The sequence below is a fragment of the Pinus tabuliformis genome, chromosome X, assembly GCF_031772625.1.
Source record: "Pinus tabuliformis cultivar Carrire ecotype Pingquan chromosome X, CPIR1, whole genome shotgun sequence".
Lineage (NCBI taxonomy): Eukaryota > Viridiplantae > Streptophyta > Pinopsida > Pinales > Pinaceae > Pinus > Pinus tabuliformis.
The window spans coordinates 47,928,878-47,944,010 of NC_142308.1; the positions used below are offsets into that span (position 1 = coordinate 47,928,878).

A 15,133-nucleotide genomic window follows, 5' to 3' on the forward strand; every position below is an offset into this window, starting at 1 on the left:
GATGCTTCATTGCTACACGTAAGAATTCACTGTGGCCCTACTTACACCGGGCTAATCAACCCACAAAGTGGGAACCATAAACCAACCTGAACATTCCACTGTTGCTTCAAAAATTATATCAGAAAATTCCTGAACATTCTAAATCACAAACATTCCAATAATAAAAGATGTGTCTGTGGACGAAGACCTCTTAAAGTTATGGCTCAGAGAGTCTAATGTGAATCAAAACTGAAAATTCAATCAATTGCAATATAGCAAATCTCATTTTCTCCACTGAAGTTTTGTCAAGATGTGAAGTGGCAAGAAAGAGTTCGGATGTCCATCCCAAATAATGCAATATTTTAATTTAGATATTAATATACACCAATGGCCAGTTTCAGCCAGTGGGACTCTAAGTGAGAATTGACGGTGCGAAAGCACCTGTACAAGCAATACAATAAAAAGAAAAGAGAGTAATGCCGGGAGTGCCAAAACAACTCTAAGATGCTTATATTAATATAAAGATTCGAGATTAAAAATAAAAGACCAAGCCATGAGAAACAGGAACTACAAAATGAAAAACGATCACGAATAAGCTCTCAAATAAGAACATTGTCATCCTACAGCTCTCCTATCATCAAGGACAAGAACAAGCAGGCGATGAGATTCCTTTTGTCCACTGGTTGGCATGCATGCAATAAACAGCTTAGACATCATCCTCTTCATTGACAGATCTCCTTGGTATCCTACACTGCAGCCTTTTCTGCACACATTAATCAACATTTTGCAAACTTAACGAGCCGAACAAAACTATAAAGCTGCAGAACCTAAACATAATAGTGGCAACTGCAATAGCTTTATACGATTAGAAACACGCAGCTCATGGGAATTTATCGTACTTTTAACATTACCAACACGTCATTCTTCAACACGGTGAGGTAAGAGAAATCAATCACCGGTTCTTCTTTTTTGTATTCTTGTTACATATAGAAAATGCAAATACATAAGCGTGTCTACGATTGTCATGCTCATTGCAGAAACAGGTTGCTTGGTATGAAGGAAAAAAGATTGCTACCATAAACATCATAAATTAAGCATTATAAAGTGAACGACGCAAGCACCAGGTTGAATGTTTTGATTTGAATTGCATGTTTATTGGTTGCATGTTTATTGGTATGCCCTGTTAAATTATCCTATTATTCATGCTCCCATAAAAATATCAAATATTTTAAGGTTTTGAATATTTGCTTTGCAGGCTTTCAAACAAAAAGCCCTGCACTCCTTTCTAGTATAACTTTAGCGTCTTTACTGACATTTTGTTCAAATTTTTAACTAATTGTGTTTTGAAAGTAAAAAATCTCAAAGCACAGGGTGTTATTTCCATCTCCTCGAGATCGTATGAACATAAATATTCATATTAAAGTGATCTTACGTACAGATTGCGGTTCCAACTATGATTTATCCCATTACCAAAGTAATGTATAGTTTGCTAAAATTATATTTTCTTCTTATCACTTTTCATTTGCTTCAGCTTGTATAGATATCCCGCATCTACAGATGGATTCATTGCAGACATGAAGTGAGATCTAATTCCCAAAGATAATGTGTCGATGACAGATTTTCTGAAGAAGATGATATGCATGATGATAGATTTGCTGGAGAAACTGAAACTCCCGAGAAGACATTTGCTAGAGAAGAAGATATTTGAAACAATGTAAACAGTGAGAGATTGCCAGAGGATAAGATATCATGATGATGGATTTGCTGGAGAAGACATACTCACTATATTGACAATGAGAGATTTGCTTAAGGAATTTTGACAATGAAGAGAAATTGAGTTGGGATTAAAATTATGGTCCTTGAATAGCCATTGTAGCTCAGTGGGCCCGTATAGATTTACAAGCAACTATGTTACCAGAAACAAGTCAAGTGAGACTCTTATGAACTACATAGTTCATAAACCCCCAGTATTTTGCACATCAAGCGCAGAAATAAATGCGCAGAGTGCAAATAGACGTATATCAACATACAATTTTGTATTTGAATAATGATTGATGTTTATGTGATTGAAACTCCTGTTTTGATTTAATTAAATATTTGTGATGCATTAGGTCATCACAGTGTGAGCCGATCCCAATGGTTTTTTAGAGGGGCTACATTTGATTGCCTGCAATTTTTTGGACTGAGATGGGCACACAGTAATGCATTCCAACCATTCCCTTTCACAAATGGCACTGTTTATTTATTATGATTCAAAGGCAGAGGTGGCATCCGCAGGTGCTATTGGAAGAGGTGGTGATATCTTTCAGGAAAACACTGCTTCAGATGAAAAATTCAACTGATCAGAGGCATCATTCTGTTCAACGCGATATTGTCCCAACAATCACTACTTCCCTCTAGTGGTCTGCTTCTTCCCACTTTAGGCGTAATGTTATTATTTTTCTTTCTTCTTTATTATTAGTTTGTGTACTATTAGGATTATTGTCTTTAAAAGACTCTCCTTGGAGAGCTTCAGATGTGTCCTGTACACTTACAAAATGCAATATTGCTTTTTCTATCATATATATATATATATGCAGCTTCTCAGTTTCACAGCAATTTTCCAAAATGAAGCAAATCTTAACAGCAATTTTGAGAGGGTATATGACATTTCTTCTTGTTATGTTCTATCAGTTACCAAGATACTTTGACAGTGTTTGGAAGCTCCCTGATTTCTTCCTGTAGATGCGTGAATTTGACACCTTTTTATGTGTTTCTTTGTCTGGAACTATATTCCTAATTGATGTAAGAAATGTATACCATCCAACTCGCTTCTCTTTTAGTCTTTTCTGGTTTTTTCCAGTATTGGTAAAGCATGTGTACATGGGTGGAACTATTTGAAGCAAAGTGTGTGGAAAAGGGCAGAGACTGCACAACAAAAACTGAACAGTGGGTGGAGAAACATGTGCAAAGGTGAAATGCCCACTGGTGAAAGGTATTTTTACTGTCAAAGGTGAGAGTTTGGCCACAGGCAACGGAAAGAACCACCATAATACCACTTGTAATGTAGCTGGTGAGTACTCAAGAGAAGCCATCATTAAATTATACTAAAAGGCACAAAGCTATATATCCTAACGTAATATTTATTGATTCCCTGCTACTTCCTCGAGCTTTGCACATCATTCTGACGGAGATCCTGGCCTACATATTTCCTGTTACTCATGCTGGGAAATATCATAGTTCTTACAGGTGTCAATACAACATGACAGATGACAGGATGTTCTTTGCCTACAATAAATTGACCATGACATGGTTGGTTTACATATAGTTGCCATTGATGGAGGTGGTCCAATTTACTCTTATCATAGGCATCTTCTTGATTCAGGTGGATATTGGTGGCCACCCACCTATCCCACTTGCCCAAGGCACAATTCTCCATATTGGCAATTTTTCTACAGTTTTTTGGGTCCTCAATTTCCATGGCCGTTTTGGGGCCCTAAAAGATGTTTTTTTGACGTGGAAAGGTCCCAAGCGATAGCCATAGGGTTTGGGCTAGGCCTTAGTTGAAATGTGTAATTCTCGGCTAAACCTTTCCAACAGGGTACTAAGTGCACCAAATTGAGATCATATGCAAAAGTTATGACCCTGGTAAGTTGACGTACCAACTAACCCATCAGGGCCTACAAGCCCTTTGGCATTTCATCTTCTAGGGTTAGGTTTTTAAACCTCCAAGGTTCTTTCTTTATGTTGAAGGCCATTATGTCGGCCTCTTGTGATAGCCTTTGTGAATACATGTAGCCATCATCCTTCTTTGTTCAGAGATAGCTACCACCATTCTAGCCCGTTTGTGTTCTACAATATTATGTTATTTCGTTTATTAATAAAAGTTGAGCTTCAACCACATTATTGTAATCTATACGATATTTCTTTGTGTGAGTTCCATTTACTTTCTTGCATTTCATTTCATTCCTTGTAAACCCTAGATCAGTGGCATCGAGCAATTTGTTCGTTGTTTCTCAATGCATGTCTCTGACGAGGTTAGCGTACAAAGAGTTGGATCTCAAGCAAGTTTCATTTGGGAATGATTGCTCTCACAAACCCAAGCGGCCTCCCATGGACAAAGAAAAGAGAGATAACAAAGCAGGAGATCCTATCAAGTTGTTGCTCGAGGAAGCACTCGTGTAATAAAAGAATGAGATGATGGACAATTTTGCCCAGATCCTTCAACGACTGCCAATAGCGACTGAGGCACCTTCAACAAACGACAATTTTGGATGTGCGACACCCTTCAAGCTACAAGTTAACTTTGATATCCCCTTATTCGAAGGCTAAATAGATGCAGATGCTTCGAAGAAATGGTTAAATCTGTTAGAGGGCTATCACTCTGTCCAAAGTTTTTCCAACAATGAGAAGATGAATTTCGTGCTACTGAAAGTTGTTCACCATGTCAAACACTAGTGGGAAGGTTATTGGGAGAGACATAGTGATGAATTTGTGATGTTCAATGTATGGACAAAATGGACCACTTTTGTTGATTCTCTTAAGGAGGAATTCTACCCTTTAGGGAACTATGATGACCAATACACAAGATGGGCAACTCTGCAACAGGAGATAGACCAAATGGTACCACAGTACACCAATAATTTCCATACTTTACGCTCAAAGTTGGGTATCAAAGACTTCAAGCCACACTTAGTCTTGAAGTATCGTAGTGGCTTACACAGGTACATCCAAATAGAGATGGATTTCCTGGAGATCTTCTCATTAGGAGCTGCTTATTGATATGCTGTCAAAATCAAGTTCGAGTCTACAAATTTGCCGCAGTAGAAGCCTGGAAAAAGTGGCCCTAACTCACAAAAAAGGGACAAAGCAAGGAGAGCCAACTTCAAGACAACTAGCACAAGTCATAGGCGAAGAAGGATAATGGGAAGTCAAAAAAGGACATTGTAAAGTGGTGTGAGTTCAACAAAAGTCCCTGACACAACACTAATGAATGTTGTTCGAAACAATCATTGTTGGTGGAGCTTAATAAAAAAAAATAGACTTTGGATTTGATTCTTATTCAGATCAAGATAAATAAAAGTGGATCATTGATGCAAAATCCAATGCTGTCAGAAGAGCCAGAGGAGCTTGAAGAGGGGGAGTGCCTCTCCCACTAATAGATGTGGGTGAAGGGGGCCCCACCCTAAAAGATCCCGATATCACCTGATGTCATCAAGAGATCGAAGTTGCTTACAGTGCCACATCCCCAACGATACACCATTGGTTGGTTGAGCCATGGACGAGACATTTGTGTCATCCAACTGTTGAAAAATGTGTAACTAGGTTCAGTCTTCATAAGTATGGAATGTATTCTCGTAAATATAAAATGGAAAAGAAATTATTATTATTACTGGAGCATGGGTTTCGTGCTCAAGTTCTTTTATTTTATAGGTCAAGCACCCATTGAGTGTTTCTAGATTTGTCCTTGGTAGAAGAGTCATTATCATATATGGGAGACCCTATGGGAACATTGTAATTTGTAAAGAAAAAATTATTTTGTCTTGAAAATGTCAAATACCTCCAAGATCAAGTCGGCCTACATGAAGAGCCACGTCCATCCTTGAGGTAGCCTATATATAAGAAGAATTCGTCCTCCATTTGGAACACACACTCACTCATCTCTTATGCGAAGAAGCAGAAGAAGAAGAAGAAGAAGGATGTGCGAAGAAGAGGGAGTAAAAGAAGTCGAAGTATTTATGGGCTTATCTATTCTTCTGGGAAGATCGAAGTTAGGGTTTCTGCGCTGGATCTTCTGGGGTTCGATTTTGGAAGCAAAAAGAGAAGGGAATGCAAGTGAAGGTCTCTTGGGGCATCCTACTAGCCCTAGGACTCAAGTCAAGGCAAGTGAAGTCAAGAGGAAGGCTATTAGAGGGAGACCAAAGTCTCCTAGAGAAGCCATAACAGTTGTAGCAGTGGTTGGGCAGCAGAATTTCGGATCTATTGGGAGGTCGTAGATATTGCAGCAGGAAGTCATGGTAGACTTGATCTTGGACGGTATTTGTCTGAGTCTAGGTCATGGTATTCATCAATTCAAAGATCTGAAAGATAAGAAGAGATTTATGGGTTTTCCCCTCAAGAGGAGGGGTTTTGGCCCTGGCTTGCAGCCTATATACTGTGTCAATGCTCTTACTGTTTTGGTAGTTGTTTGATGTATTGATGTTTGGCTCTCTCTGGTACATTCCAAGACAAAGACATCTGGGTAATTGATAGTGGTGCATCAAGGCACATGATTGGCCACTCCCATTGATTGAAGACCTTATCAAAAGGAAAATCCGCTTACTCTGTGGAACTTGGAGACAACAAGAGCTATCCTGTGAAGGGCATTGGATCAACTTCCATAAAACTCGAAGATGGACCTCAACAACATTCTATTTGTTCCAAGTTTGCACAAAAATTTACTTTATATTTCAAGTTTAGAAGACAAAGGAGATAGAGTAGCCTTCATTGATGGAAAAGTAGTTGTTTGGGGAAAAGACTCAAGCATAGAATAGATCAAGCAAACGTTATTGGTATTAGAGAAGGAACGCTTTACAGATTAATATCTCCCGTAAACCAAGCCCTAGTAAACACTGAGATTAGTCCATGTGAACTTTGGCATCGAAGATTTTGTCATCTACATTTCAAAATACTTCCAACTTTAAGTTCCATAGTAGATGGAGTATCGAATTTAAAGGAGGATCATGAAGGTGTTTGCAAGGGATGTGCATTGGGAAAGAATACCAAGAGACCATTTGGAAGCAGAGCTTCGCGATCAAAAGAAATCTTGGATCTCATTCACTCTGATGTGTGTGGCCCTATGACTCCAAAATCTCTTGGAGGCCATCAATACTATGTCACATTCATAGAAGATCATTCAAGAAAAACCTGGGTTTACTTAATGAAAGCCAAGGATGAAGTATTTACAAAATTTCAAGAATTCAACACTGAAGTGGAGAACCTTACAGAAAGAAGAATCAAGATACGGAGATCTGATAATGGAGGAGAATATACATGTAAAGAGATTATAGCATTCTGTAAGGAGTTTGGGATTAAGAGGGAGATGATAGTCCCATACAATCCCGAACAAAATGGAGTCGCCGAAAGAAAGAACAAATCCATTGAAGAAAATGTAAAAGCAATGTTACACAATCAAGATCTAACTAAGTTTCCATGAGGAGAGGCAACAAAGATAGCAGTCTACATTCAAAATCGATGTCCTCATAGATCTCTAGATAACAAGACTTCCGGAGAACTGTTCACTGGGAAGAAGCCATCTTTAGATCACCTCCGAATCTTTGGGTGTCCTGTGTATATTCATATACCAAAGGACAAAAGAAATACGCTGGATCCTTGCGGTATGAAGGGAATATTTGTTGGGTATAGTAACTCATCAAAGGCCTATAGAATCTATATGAAAGATGGACATCACTTGAAGTTAGTCGCGATGTCATATTTGATGAGAGTATAGCATTCAAGAAGTCAAAAGAAATTTTCATAGATTCTGATGATGAAAAACTTCCGATATTTGAGGAGGAAGTTGACAAGAAAGGAGAAAGATCACACCATGAAGAAGGGCCAAGTGAACTTGTTCAACCGGTGATCATTCCAAAAACAAGGAAAATACCTAATTGGTTGAAATCCACACTACTTGATGCAGAAGGTCATGGGGCAGCACAAGGATCATTTAGAGAAAGTACAAGGCCTAAGAAATATTCTGGGTATGTTGCATACATGACAAAATTAATAGAAGCAGAACCATCCACCTTTGAAGAGGTTGTAGAACATCGAGAATGTAAGGATGCCATGAATGAAGGGTATCAATCTATAATGAAGAATAGGGTCTGGGAGATCGTAATTAGGCCTGAAGACAAATCTGTGGTTACTTACAAATGGATCTATAAGATCAAGCATGAAGCTGATGGAAGTATAGAATTCGAACTGAGTGATCATTCTGCACCAGAGAGGCAGGCATAGTTTGGGAATACTGGGTAGAGAAGCGGAGAGACACTAGTGAAGGCAGTGCAGCAACTAGAAGGATTGACGCTGGGCCAATCTGGGCCCACGCAGGTCTGACGCAGAGCTAGAAGGGCTAGTGCAGAAGCAGAAGCTGCCATCACGCAGAAAGCCGGAACTGCCGAAACAACGAGGAAGGTTGACGTAGAAGGAAGAAGAGACACTGCAGAGCTGTCCTAGACCCTGTAAGGATGTAGGGCCTACACAGTGCTAGTGCAGAGATAGCCAGGGTCAGCCACTTTGCTGCCAGATCAGTTGGAATCTGTCGGGTGAAGTGAGGTAAAACTCACTCAGTTTTTTGCCTTTATATTTTCTCTCTCACTGGAATGTTGGGAGGGCATCCAACATTGTATTCAGAATTATTGCTTAATAATAGAAAACCCTCAGAGTTGCTGCACCGATTTCCACGCATTGGGTTTTTCCAGGGACTATTATGTCCAAAAATAACTGTCCTATGTATCTTGTTCTTTGCTCAGTTTTTGTTTCATGTAATCAAATTTAAAGTAGTGTAGGTTGCAGAAGTAATTTACTTCAGTATTCAGAAAATAACTTGATAATGTATATTAAAATCAAGTAGGAGAAGTAAATTCAGTTTTTGTTGTAGTAGGGGTTCCTTATGAGTAGGAATTTTCACATTTTTGCTTATAAATCTTAAGTAACCTATTTAACTCTAACAACTCTCCTAGAAAACTCACATCTTTAACTTAGATTTCCTTTAGGGACCACCCACCATAGCTAACCTAGGAGATAGCTTAAACAAAGAGAATTGAGAATAGGTGATAACCCCTTCTCTAGGTTCCTTGCCACCAACGCACCTTGTGGGGTTAAAGGATTTTCTCACTAATTGTAGGTAGGTGTAGGCGGCAAGGTCAACATCTTTTGGCGTTGTTTCTGGGGACAAGCTTTCTTGTGCCTAGGAAATCAACTAGCTTTTGGTTTAACATATTGAACTTTAGGATTAGAGTCTTGCTCGAGTGGCGACTCCAGTAAATTCAAATTTTGCAAGAGTTTCTACTAGGAGAAATTCAAGTGGTCTAGTTAGCCCCACTCTTGAGCATGAAAGGCTTTTTAGAGAGAGGTTAAATAGACTATCTCATAGTAGAAGTCTTGCTAGTCTTGGGCAAGAGGCTATTTCTTATATTCATTTTCTTTTTCAAGAACAAGTAGAGCCTAACATCATGAATGATCCTTTTGCTCCTTGTAATTTTACTGACATAAATGGCTAATCTCACAATATCCCTGATAAGGCTATTGAAAGGTTGTCTTCTTTTCAAGGTAACATGTAAAGAACTTTAATGTTTGCATTTTTAAGTGGTGTAACGCTGCTGACTATGAGGATGTTAAGATGAGACTTTTTGTTCTCTCTTTGGAAGAGGATGCTCTTGATTGGTTCACTGATCAACCTGCTAATTCTAATGACTCTTTACAAGCAATCATTACTGCTTTCATAGGAAAATTTGGAGAGGAGAGAGAAAATAGTCACTTGATCAGTGCCATTAGCAACATGAACAAAAATGAGAATGAAACCATAGAGGAGTTTAACAAGAGATTCAATGAATTGGTAAAAAGCATGCCTACTACTGTTAAACCTCTTGATGAATTTCTTTTATGCTCATATTTGGAGGCTTTTTGTGCTAACACTGCTTATGAGTTGAGGAGGAAAGAGCCTGCAACTTTGGGTATAGCTCAAACTGAGGCCTTGAAGATGGAAAGGGCTAGAAAGCAATAAGGACAATCTCAAATTCATGGTTTCAATAAAGGGCCATCAAAATCTAATGATTCCAAAGAATTAACTCAACTCATCAATAGCATGGAAGCAAATCACACTAAAGAAATGAAAGCCATGCAAAATAGGTTGGTGGCCATGGAAAGATCACAAGTGCAAAGATTCCAACCTAGGCAAAATGATAGATGGCAAAAGAATAAAGGCCCTCCACAAGATTATAGGCCTCCAAATCCATTGGAATCCACCAACATGGTAGATCAAATTCCCCCTTTTTGTAGGCCATATGATGAGTTTCATGAGGAGGCCACATGCCCATATGTGAAGAGAATCATGAAAAGTGGCATGTTAGGAGATGAACATGTAGGAACAAGTGGTCAAATCAATATGTTCTCCATGGAAGATCAAGTATATACCATTGAAAGAAATCAAGAGATTGACCATAGGCCTAATAATCTTGGGGTTGAAAACATGATTGCAAATTTTGACAAAGTCACTAAGATTTTTGGGGAAAACTCTACATCTGGACACATTCTTGCTATGGAAAAACAAAAAGGAGTGACTTATCAGAGAAGGGATATTCAAAACTGGAATAATCAAAGAAATTTTTCTCCTCCTACTTCAGAATTAAATTTTGACTTGGGCAAATGGGTGAATAATGTAAAGGTTTCTTGTGCTAACAATTGCTTGTTTCACTTTTCAGGATTACTTTCACTTTCCATTTGAAAGCATTTCACTTCATTTAAGAAAATACAATTTCATTTTAAAGATCAATACTTTGAAGACACTAGTTTTCATATGATTTATGCTTATTTTATGTATTGATGATTATTGCTCATATCACTTTTTGCTTATAAATCTTAAGAAGTAATCTATTTAACTCTAACAACTCTCCTAGAAAACTCAAATCTTTAACTTAGTTTTCCTTTAGGGACCACCCCCCATAGCTAACCTAGGAGATAGCTTAAACGAAGAGAGTTGGGAATAGGTGACAACCCCTTCTCTAGGTTCCTTGCCACCAACCACACCTTGTGGGGTTAAAGGTTTTTCTCACTAACTGTATGTATGTGTAGGCAACAAGGTCAACAGGTCCAAGTGCATCATCTCATGAATAATGTGGGGCAAATTGCAAACTATTGGGGTATTGAAGGTGCCCATGGAATGGAGTGATGCTTTGCAAGTGACTGGAGTCCCATGGCTCTCAACGCTTCACCTGTAGTGTGTCATAATTCTCCTCTAGTGGACTTGGGCCCTACTTAAGTTGCCCAACCCATGATGAAAACCACCTATCAATCACACACAATGTCGAATGCAACATCTTCACCATTAGGTACAATTAATCATTAGTGCATCTAAGTGAACCAAGCTTGTTAATCAGGGGCAAATTGAGACTTCATACAGGGCTTTTCTTCCTAATTTGGGGGCTTTGATCACGTAATAGTGTTACCTCCCTAGGTAGGAGTGACTAATAGACGACCCTATTAGGTGTTCCCAACCCCCAAGGGGAAAGAAATATCCCTGGTACATCCTTCAATCAATAGGTGGTATATGAATAATGAGGGTACAGAATGGGGATGAAAGGGTCTTAGGGCTAAATGCCATGGGCAAAGGGGTAGCAATAATGAGGAACTCCAAATATTGGGTGTACAGATTTGAGAAGGGACCAATCGTGGTTGCATGAGTTAACCCAACCTTTCTTTTGCCACCCTTTTTTATTCACATTTTTCTTTTTCTGGATTTTTCTTTGTATTGTTGCTCGAAGCTCTAGGAAACGAAAGCACGTTGTGAATGATGCATAACAGTTATTACCCCCTTAAAGGTGGGGAAATTCATCACCCACCAGGGGTTGGGACGTGCATGGGTTCCTTTTATGATGTGATGGTGCAACCATTGGCCCTAGGAACCAAGGTGATGGGCATAATGATAAGTGGTAGAGCTCATGCTTGGCTTTTGCCCATGTGCTTTATTTAATGTCCCGACCATCTTTTGCATTTTATGATTTTCTTTTCTTTTGTTTCTTGCTTGTGGCCATGGTATGCTTTTAATATTCTTTTAGTTGAATCAACCTTTGGGGTACGTCTCCAGGCCCAACCCAAATTTGTGGACAAGGAGAGGAGGTGTGCCATCGCCTTGTGGACCTGGAGAAGGGAAATAGTGAATAGGGCTCGTAATGTGTGGAGGGAAGTGATAAATATGTAATGAGAAAATGGGAGCACACTACAAAAATCAGGGTTTCCCAAGTAGTGCACTTCATGAAGGTAAAGGCCAATAGGGGAGATCCAACTGGACTAGGGTTGAAGATTAACCCCCATTTAAGGTGAGGGAAGAAAACAACAGTCCAAACCCACCCTTCTTCCAAGTCATCCAATAATCCATACCAATATGCCAAAATGAAAAACAAGCATAAACAATCAATTACACAATGAAAAACATACCTTTTGGGTCGGATTGCCCACCTTCTAACATGTGCTCTTGACAAATGGGTGAGGAAACATACAACTGATGCAGGTGGTGGAGATAAAGTGGCACATCACATCGGCTACAAGGTGGCTGTCAGGGGTCGTTGGCTGTCGGCTGGAAGAAGATGAATAGGAGAAAAACTCTCCTAGGGGTACCCACTTTTGGTGGGTAACAAGGAACATTTTTACGAGATTTGGTCTAGTTAGATATTTGAAGGTGATCTCAGTTTGAAGTGTTATTATGCCCTTAACAATTAAGTATGGTCCACTATGATGCATCTATGGTCATTGTCCCTAATGATTGGTGGCTTTCACTTGATCTTGAGATGGTTTTGCCAAGTGGTTCTTCACATAGCTACAAGACCTTTGAGGGAACATCACAACATTCCACTACACTACATGCCCATGCCATTTTGCACCTTCCAGATGTTAAATATTGTAGCTATGGCCGGCCTTCATAATTAATATTTTTGCCCTTGATATATAATGAAAAATGTAGGACATGTTCTTCATGTCATTTTATTGTTAGCCCCTGAAATGATTAATATAAGGCATGTTCTTCATGTCGGAGGAAATTTTGAATTTATAATATTGAAGTTTTGGCCCCAAAACATAAAGTCGGCCCTCCAAGAAGTCAAGTCGTCCTACCCCTTTAGTCACACCCATTCGGCCTCCAAGCCAAGTATAAATAAAGGCTTCGACCTCCTCCAAAAGGCAACTCAATCATCTTCTATACAAAGAGAAATAGGATCGTGTGAGGCAGAGTATTGGATGAACATGAGGCAAAGTATTCGACGAATCTGAGGTAGTGTCTTTTGGGCACTTCTGGACAGTAGGTCTGAGATTCTTGGGCACAGTAAAAGGCTTAATTTCTTCCCTAGCAGATTAGACCAAGTAGAGCTCATTCTATATCAGTTTGACTTATCTAAAGGATAGTTTGACCAGGTGTGATCAGGGCTATATTACTAGTCAATTTGACTTGGATGCATCTCTTATTGAACTAAAGAATTTCTCTAAGGAAAAGGTAGTTGGGTTTTTCCCCCATGTGGTTTTTCCCAAGATAAAATGCTTGTGTCTCTTGTTTGGTTGTCTCCTTATGATCTTATTGGAATTTTGTTTGTAGTGTTGAAATATATTGTGTAATTGCTTTATGATAAATAAGAATGCAAGAAAAGATTAACTTAGAAATCATATGAAGTAATTATCAGTTAAGAAGATCCCTAAAATTCAACACCAGAGAGTAAGTGATGACCTTGCAGATGTAGAATTGCCCCTCTAGAGCAGAGCATTGGGCGCTTTGATGATTTCAGAGGAAGATTGACACTCAAGAGAACCCCCAATCTTGAAATGTTGAGCTCACCTTTCCTGGTGTTGTACTTACATGATGTACCCAACAAACCTAGGAAGCTCCTAGGTTGGTGTTGACATTATTTGATGGACATTGCTTGATGTAGAGTCTAGTTGATGATGGTCATCCTTAGAATTACAAGGGAGGACTTGTACTCACACTTGGAGCACCAACACCGGAGAGAGAGAGAGCGCCACGTCACACATCTAGCCCTTGAGAGGGTGATGTAAGGCACCAAGAACATGGTTTTTGGACATGGAGGTAGTTTGAGGCACTTGTTAAGCTCTCCCCTCAAGACTTGGAGTTGATTATGATGATAAGACATCTCATTAGCCCATCCCATGCCTTTTTGTAGCATTTATGGTCCAAAAAGGGCATGATATCATGCCATTGGAGGATATTGACCCACACGTGTGGGATTTTGTGGCATTATTTTGTTGATTTGAGCTATGGGGTTGGCTTGTAACTCTTTGTCTTGTCAAATACTCAAAGTCAAACTTGTTTTAGGGCTTGTCGGATAATACTTTTGTAAAAAGTGAAGTGATAAAACTCATATATATAGAGGATCCCTCCACTTCACTTGTTCATCATCACACATGTGAATTTGGCCTCCTTAAACAGAGTGCAAACTGCCTTGTGAACTTGGTTAAAATGTGATTTTTGTGAAGCACCTTACAATTGGAGATTGAATTTTGCTTTGGAGATGTTTTTTTTGGATTGAAAGAATGTTATTCCTGGAAAAAATTGTAAATTTATCGCTGATTTTTTCATATTTTGCATGTGAATGAATTATTTCTAGGATTTCTAAATGTTCCATTACTAAATTCTTATTATCTATTGGAGACCTTGGTAAATTTTTACATGTTAAAATTATTCTTCCATGAAACTTATAAAAGAACTCCTAGGGTGCATCTTCTATATTAATTTTCTCCCCTACAAAAAAGATAGTTGGGCTTTTACAAGTGGAAAATTGTTTTTCCGTCGTTCAAATGCTTTTCATCTTCCTTTGAGAATTTTCCCTAAAACTCCATTTTCCCAAGTTAGAATAGGCACTGGCTAAGTTTGTGTTGATAAAAAATCATTAAAACCTAAATATTTAACCTTCTTTATTCTCTTATAATATTTTCAAGGCAAGCTACTAGTGCATTTCTAATGCCGAATTGCTTGTACGGTAATTTTGGATGGATGTTTGTAGATGAAAAATTTAGGCTTGCCTATATAAACCATTTAAACACAATAAGCCCCAGTTTGTAGTGGTTCCTGCCTAGTCTAGGGTTAGTATACTTGCTCCTTTATAGAGAAGATTTAAGCCTATTCCATCATGAAGGATCTTTCCATCGTCTATTTATATCATCCAGAGAGCTCTAATTAGAATGTCCTTATAGGTGACTACAAGGAAGCCTCCCTTGCAGTGAAACTCCACTAAACAACAAAAGGAAGGTTTTTTAAGTGACATTGACAACCCTTTCTAATTGTTGCTACAAGCTCTAGCCTTCGCCTTGTGAGTCCCCTCACAAGGAATGCTAGATCTTGTGACAACAACTTGTTGAAATTCTATGACAAGTGTAGTAGAATACAATTTTTTGCCAAATAATTACCTCCTAATTATTT

The 15,133-nt window shown here is 38.8% G+C and overlaps 1 protein-coding gene across 1 annotated transcript in view; it reads right to left on the reverse strand.

Moving 5' to 3' along the window:
• Nucleotides 1-316: 316 nt before the first annotated feature.
• LOC149138256 (nucleolin 2-like) overlaps nucleotides 317-15,133 on the reverse strand; it is a 67,652-nt gene continuing 52,835 nt past the window's right edge. Inside the window, exon 5 of the mRNA XM_089449726.1 lies at nucleotides 317-742. Coding sequence (XP_089305852.1) covers nucleotides 726-742 — 17 coding nt within the window. The 3' untranslated portion in view covers nucleotides 317-725. The remainder of the gene's footprint in view (nucleotides 743-15,133) is intronic.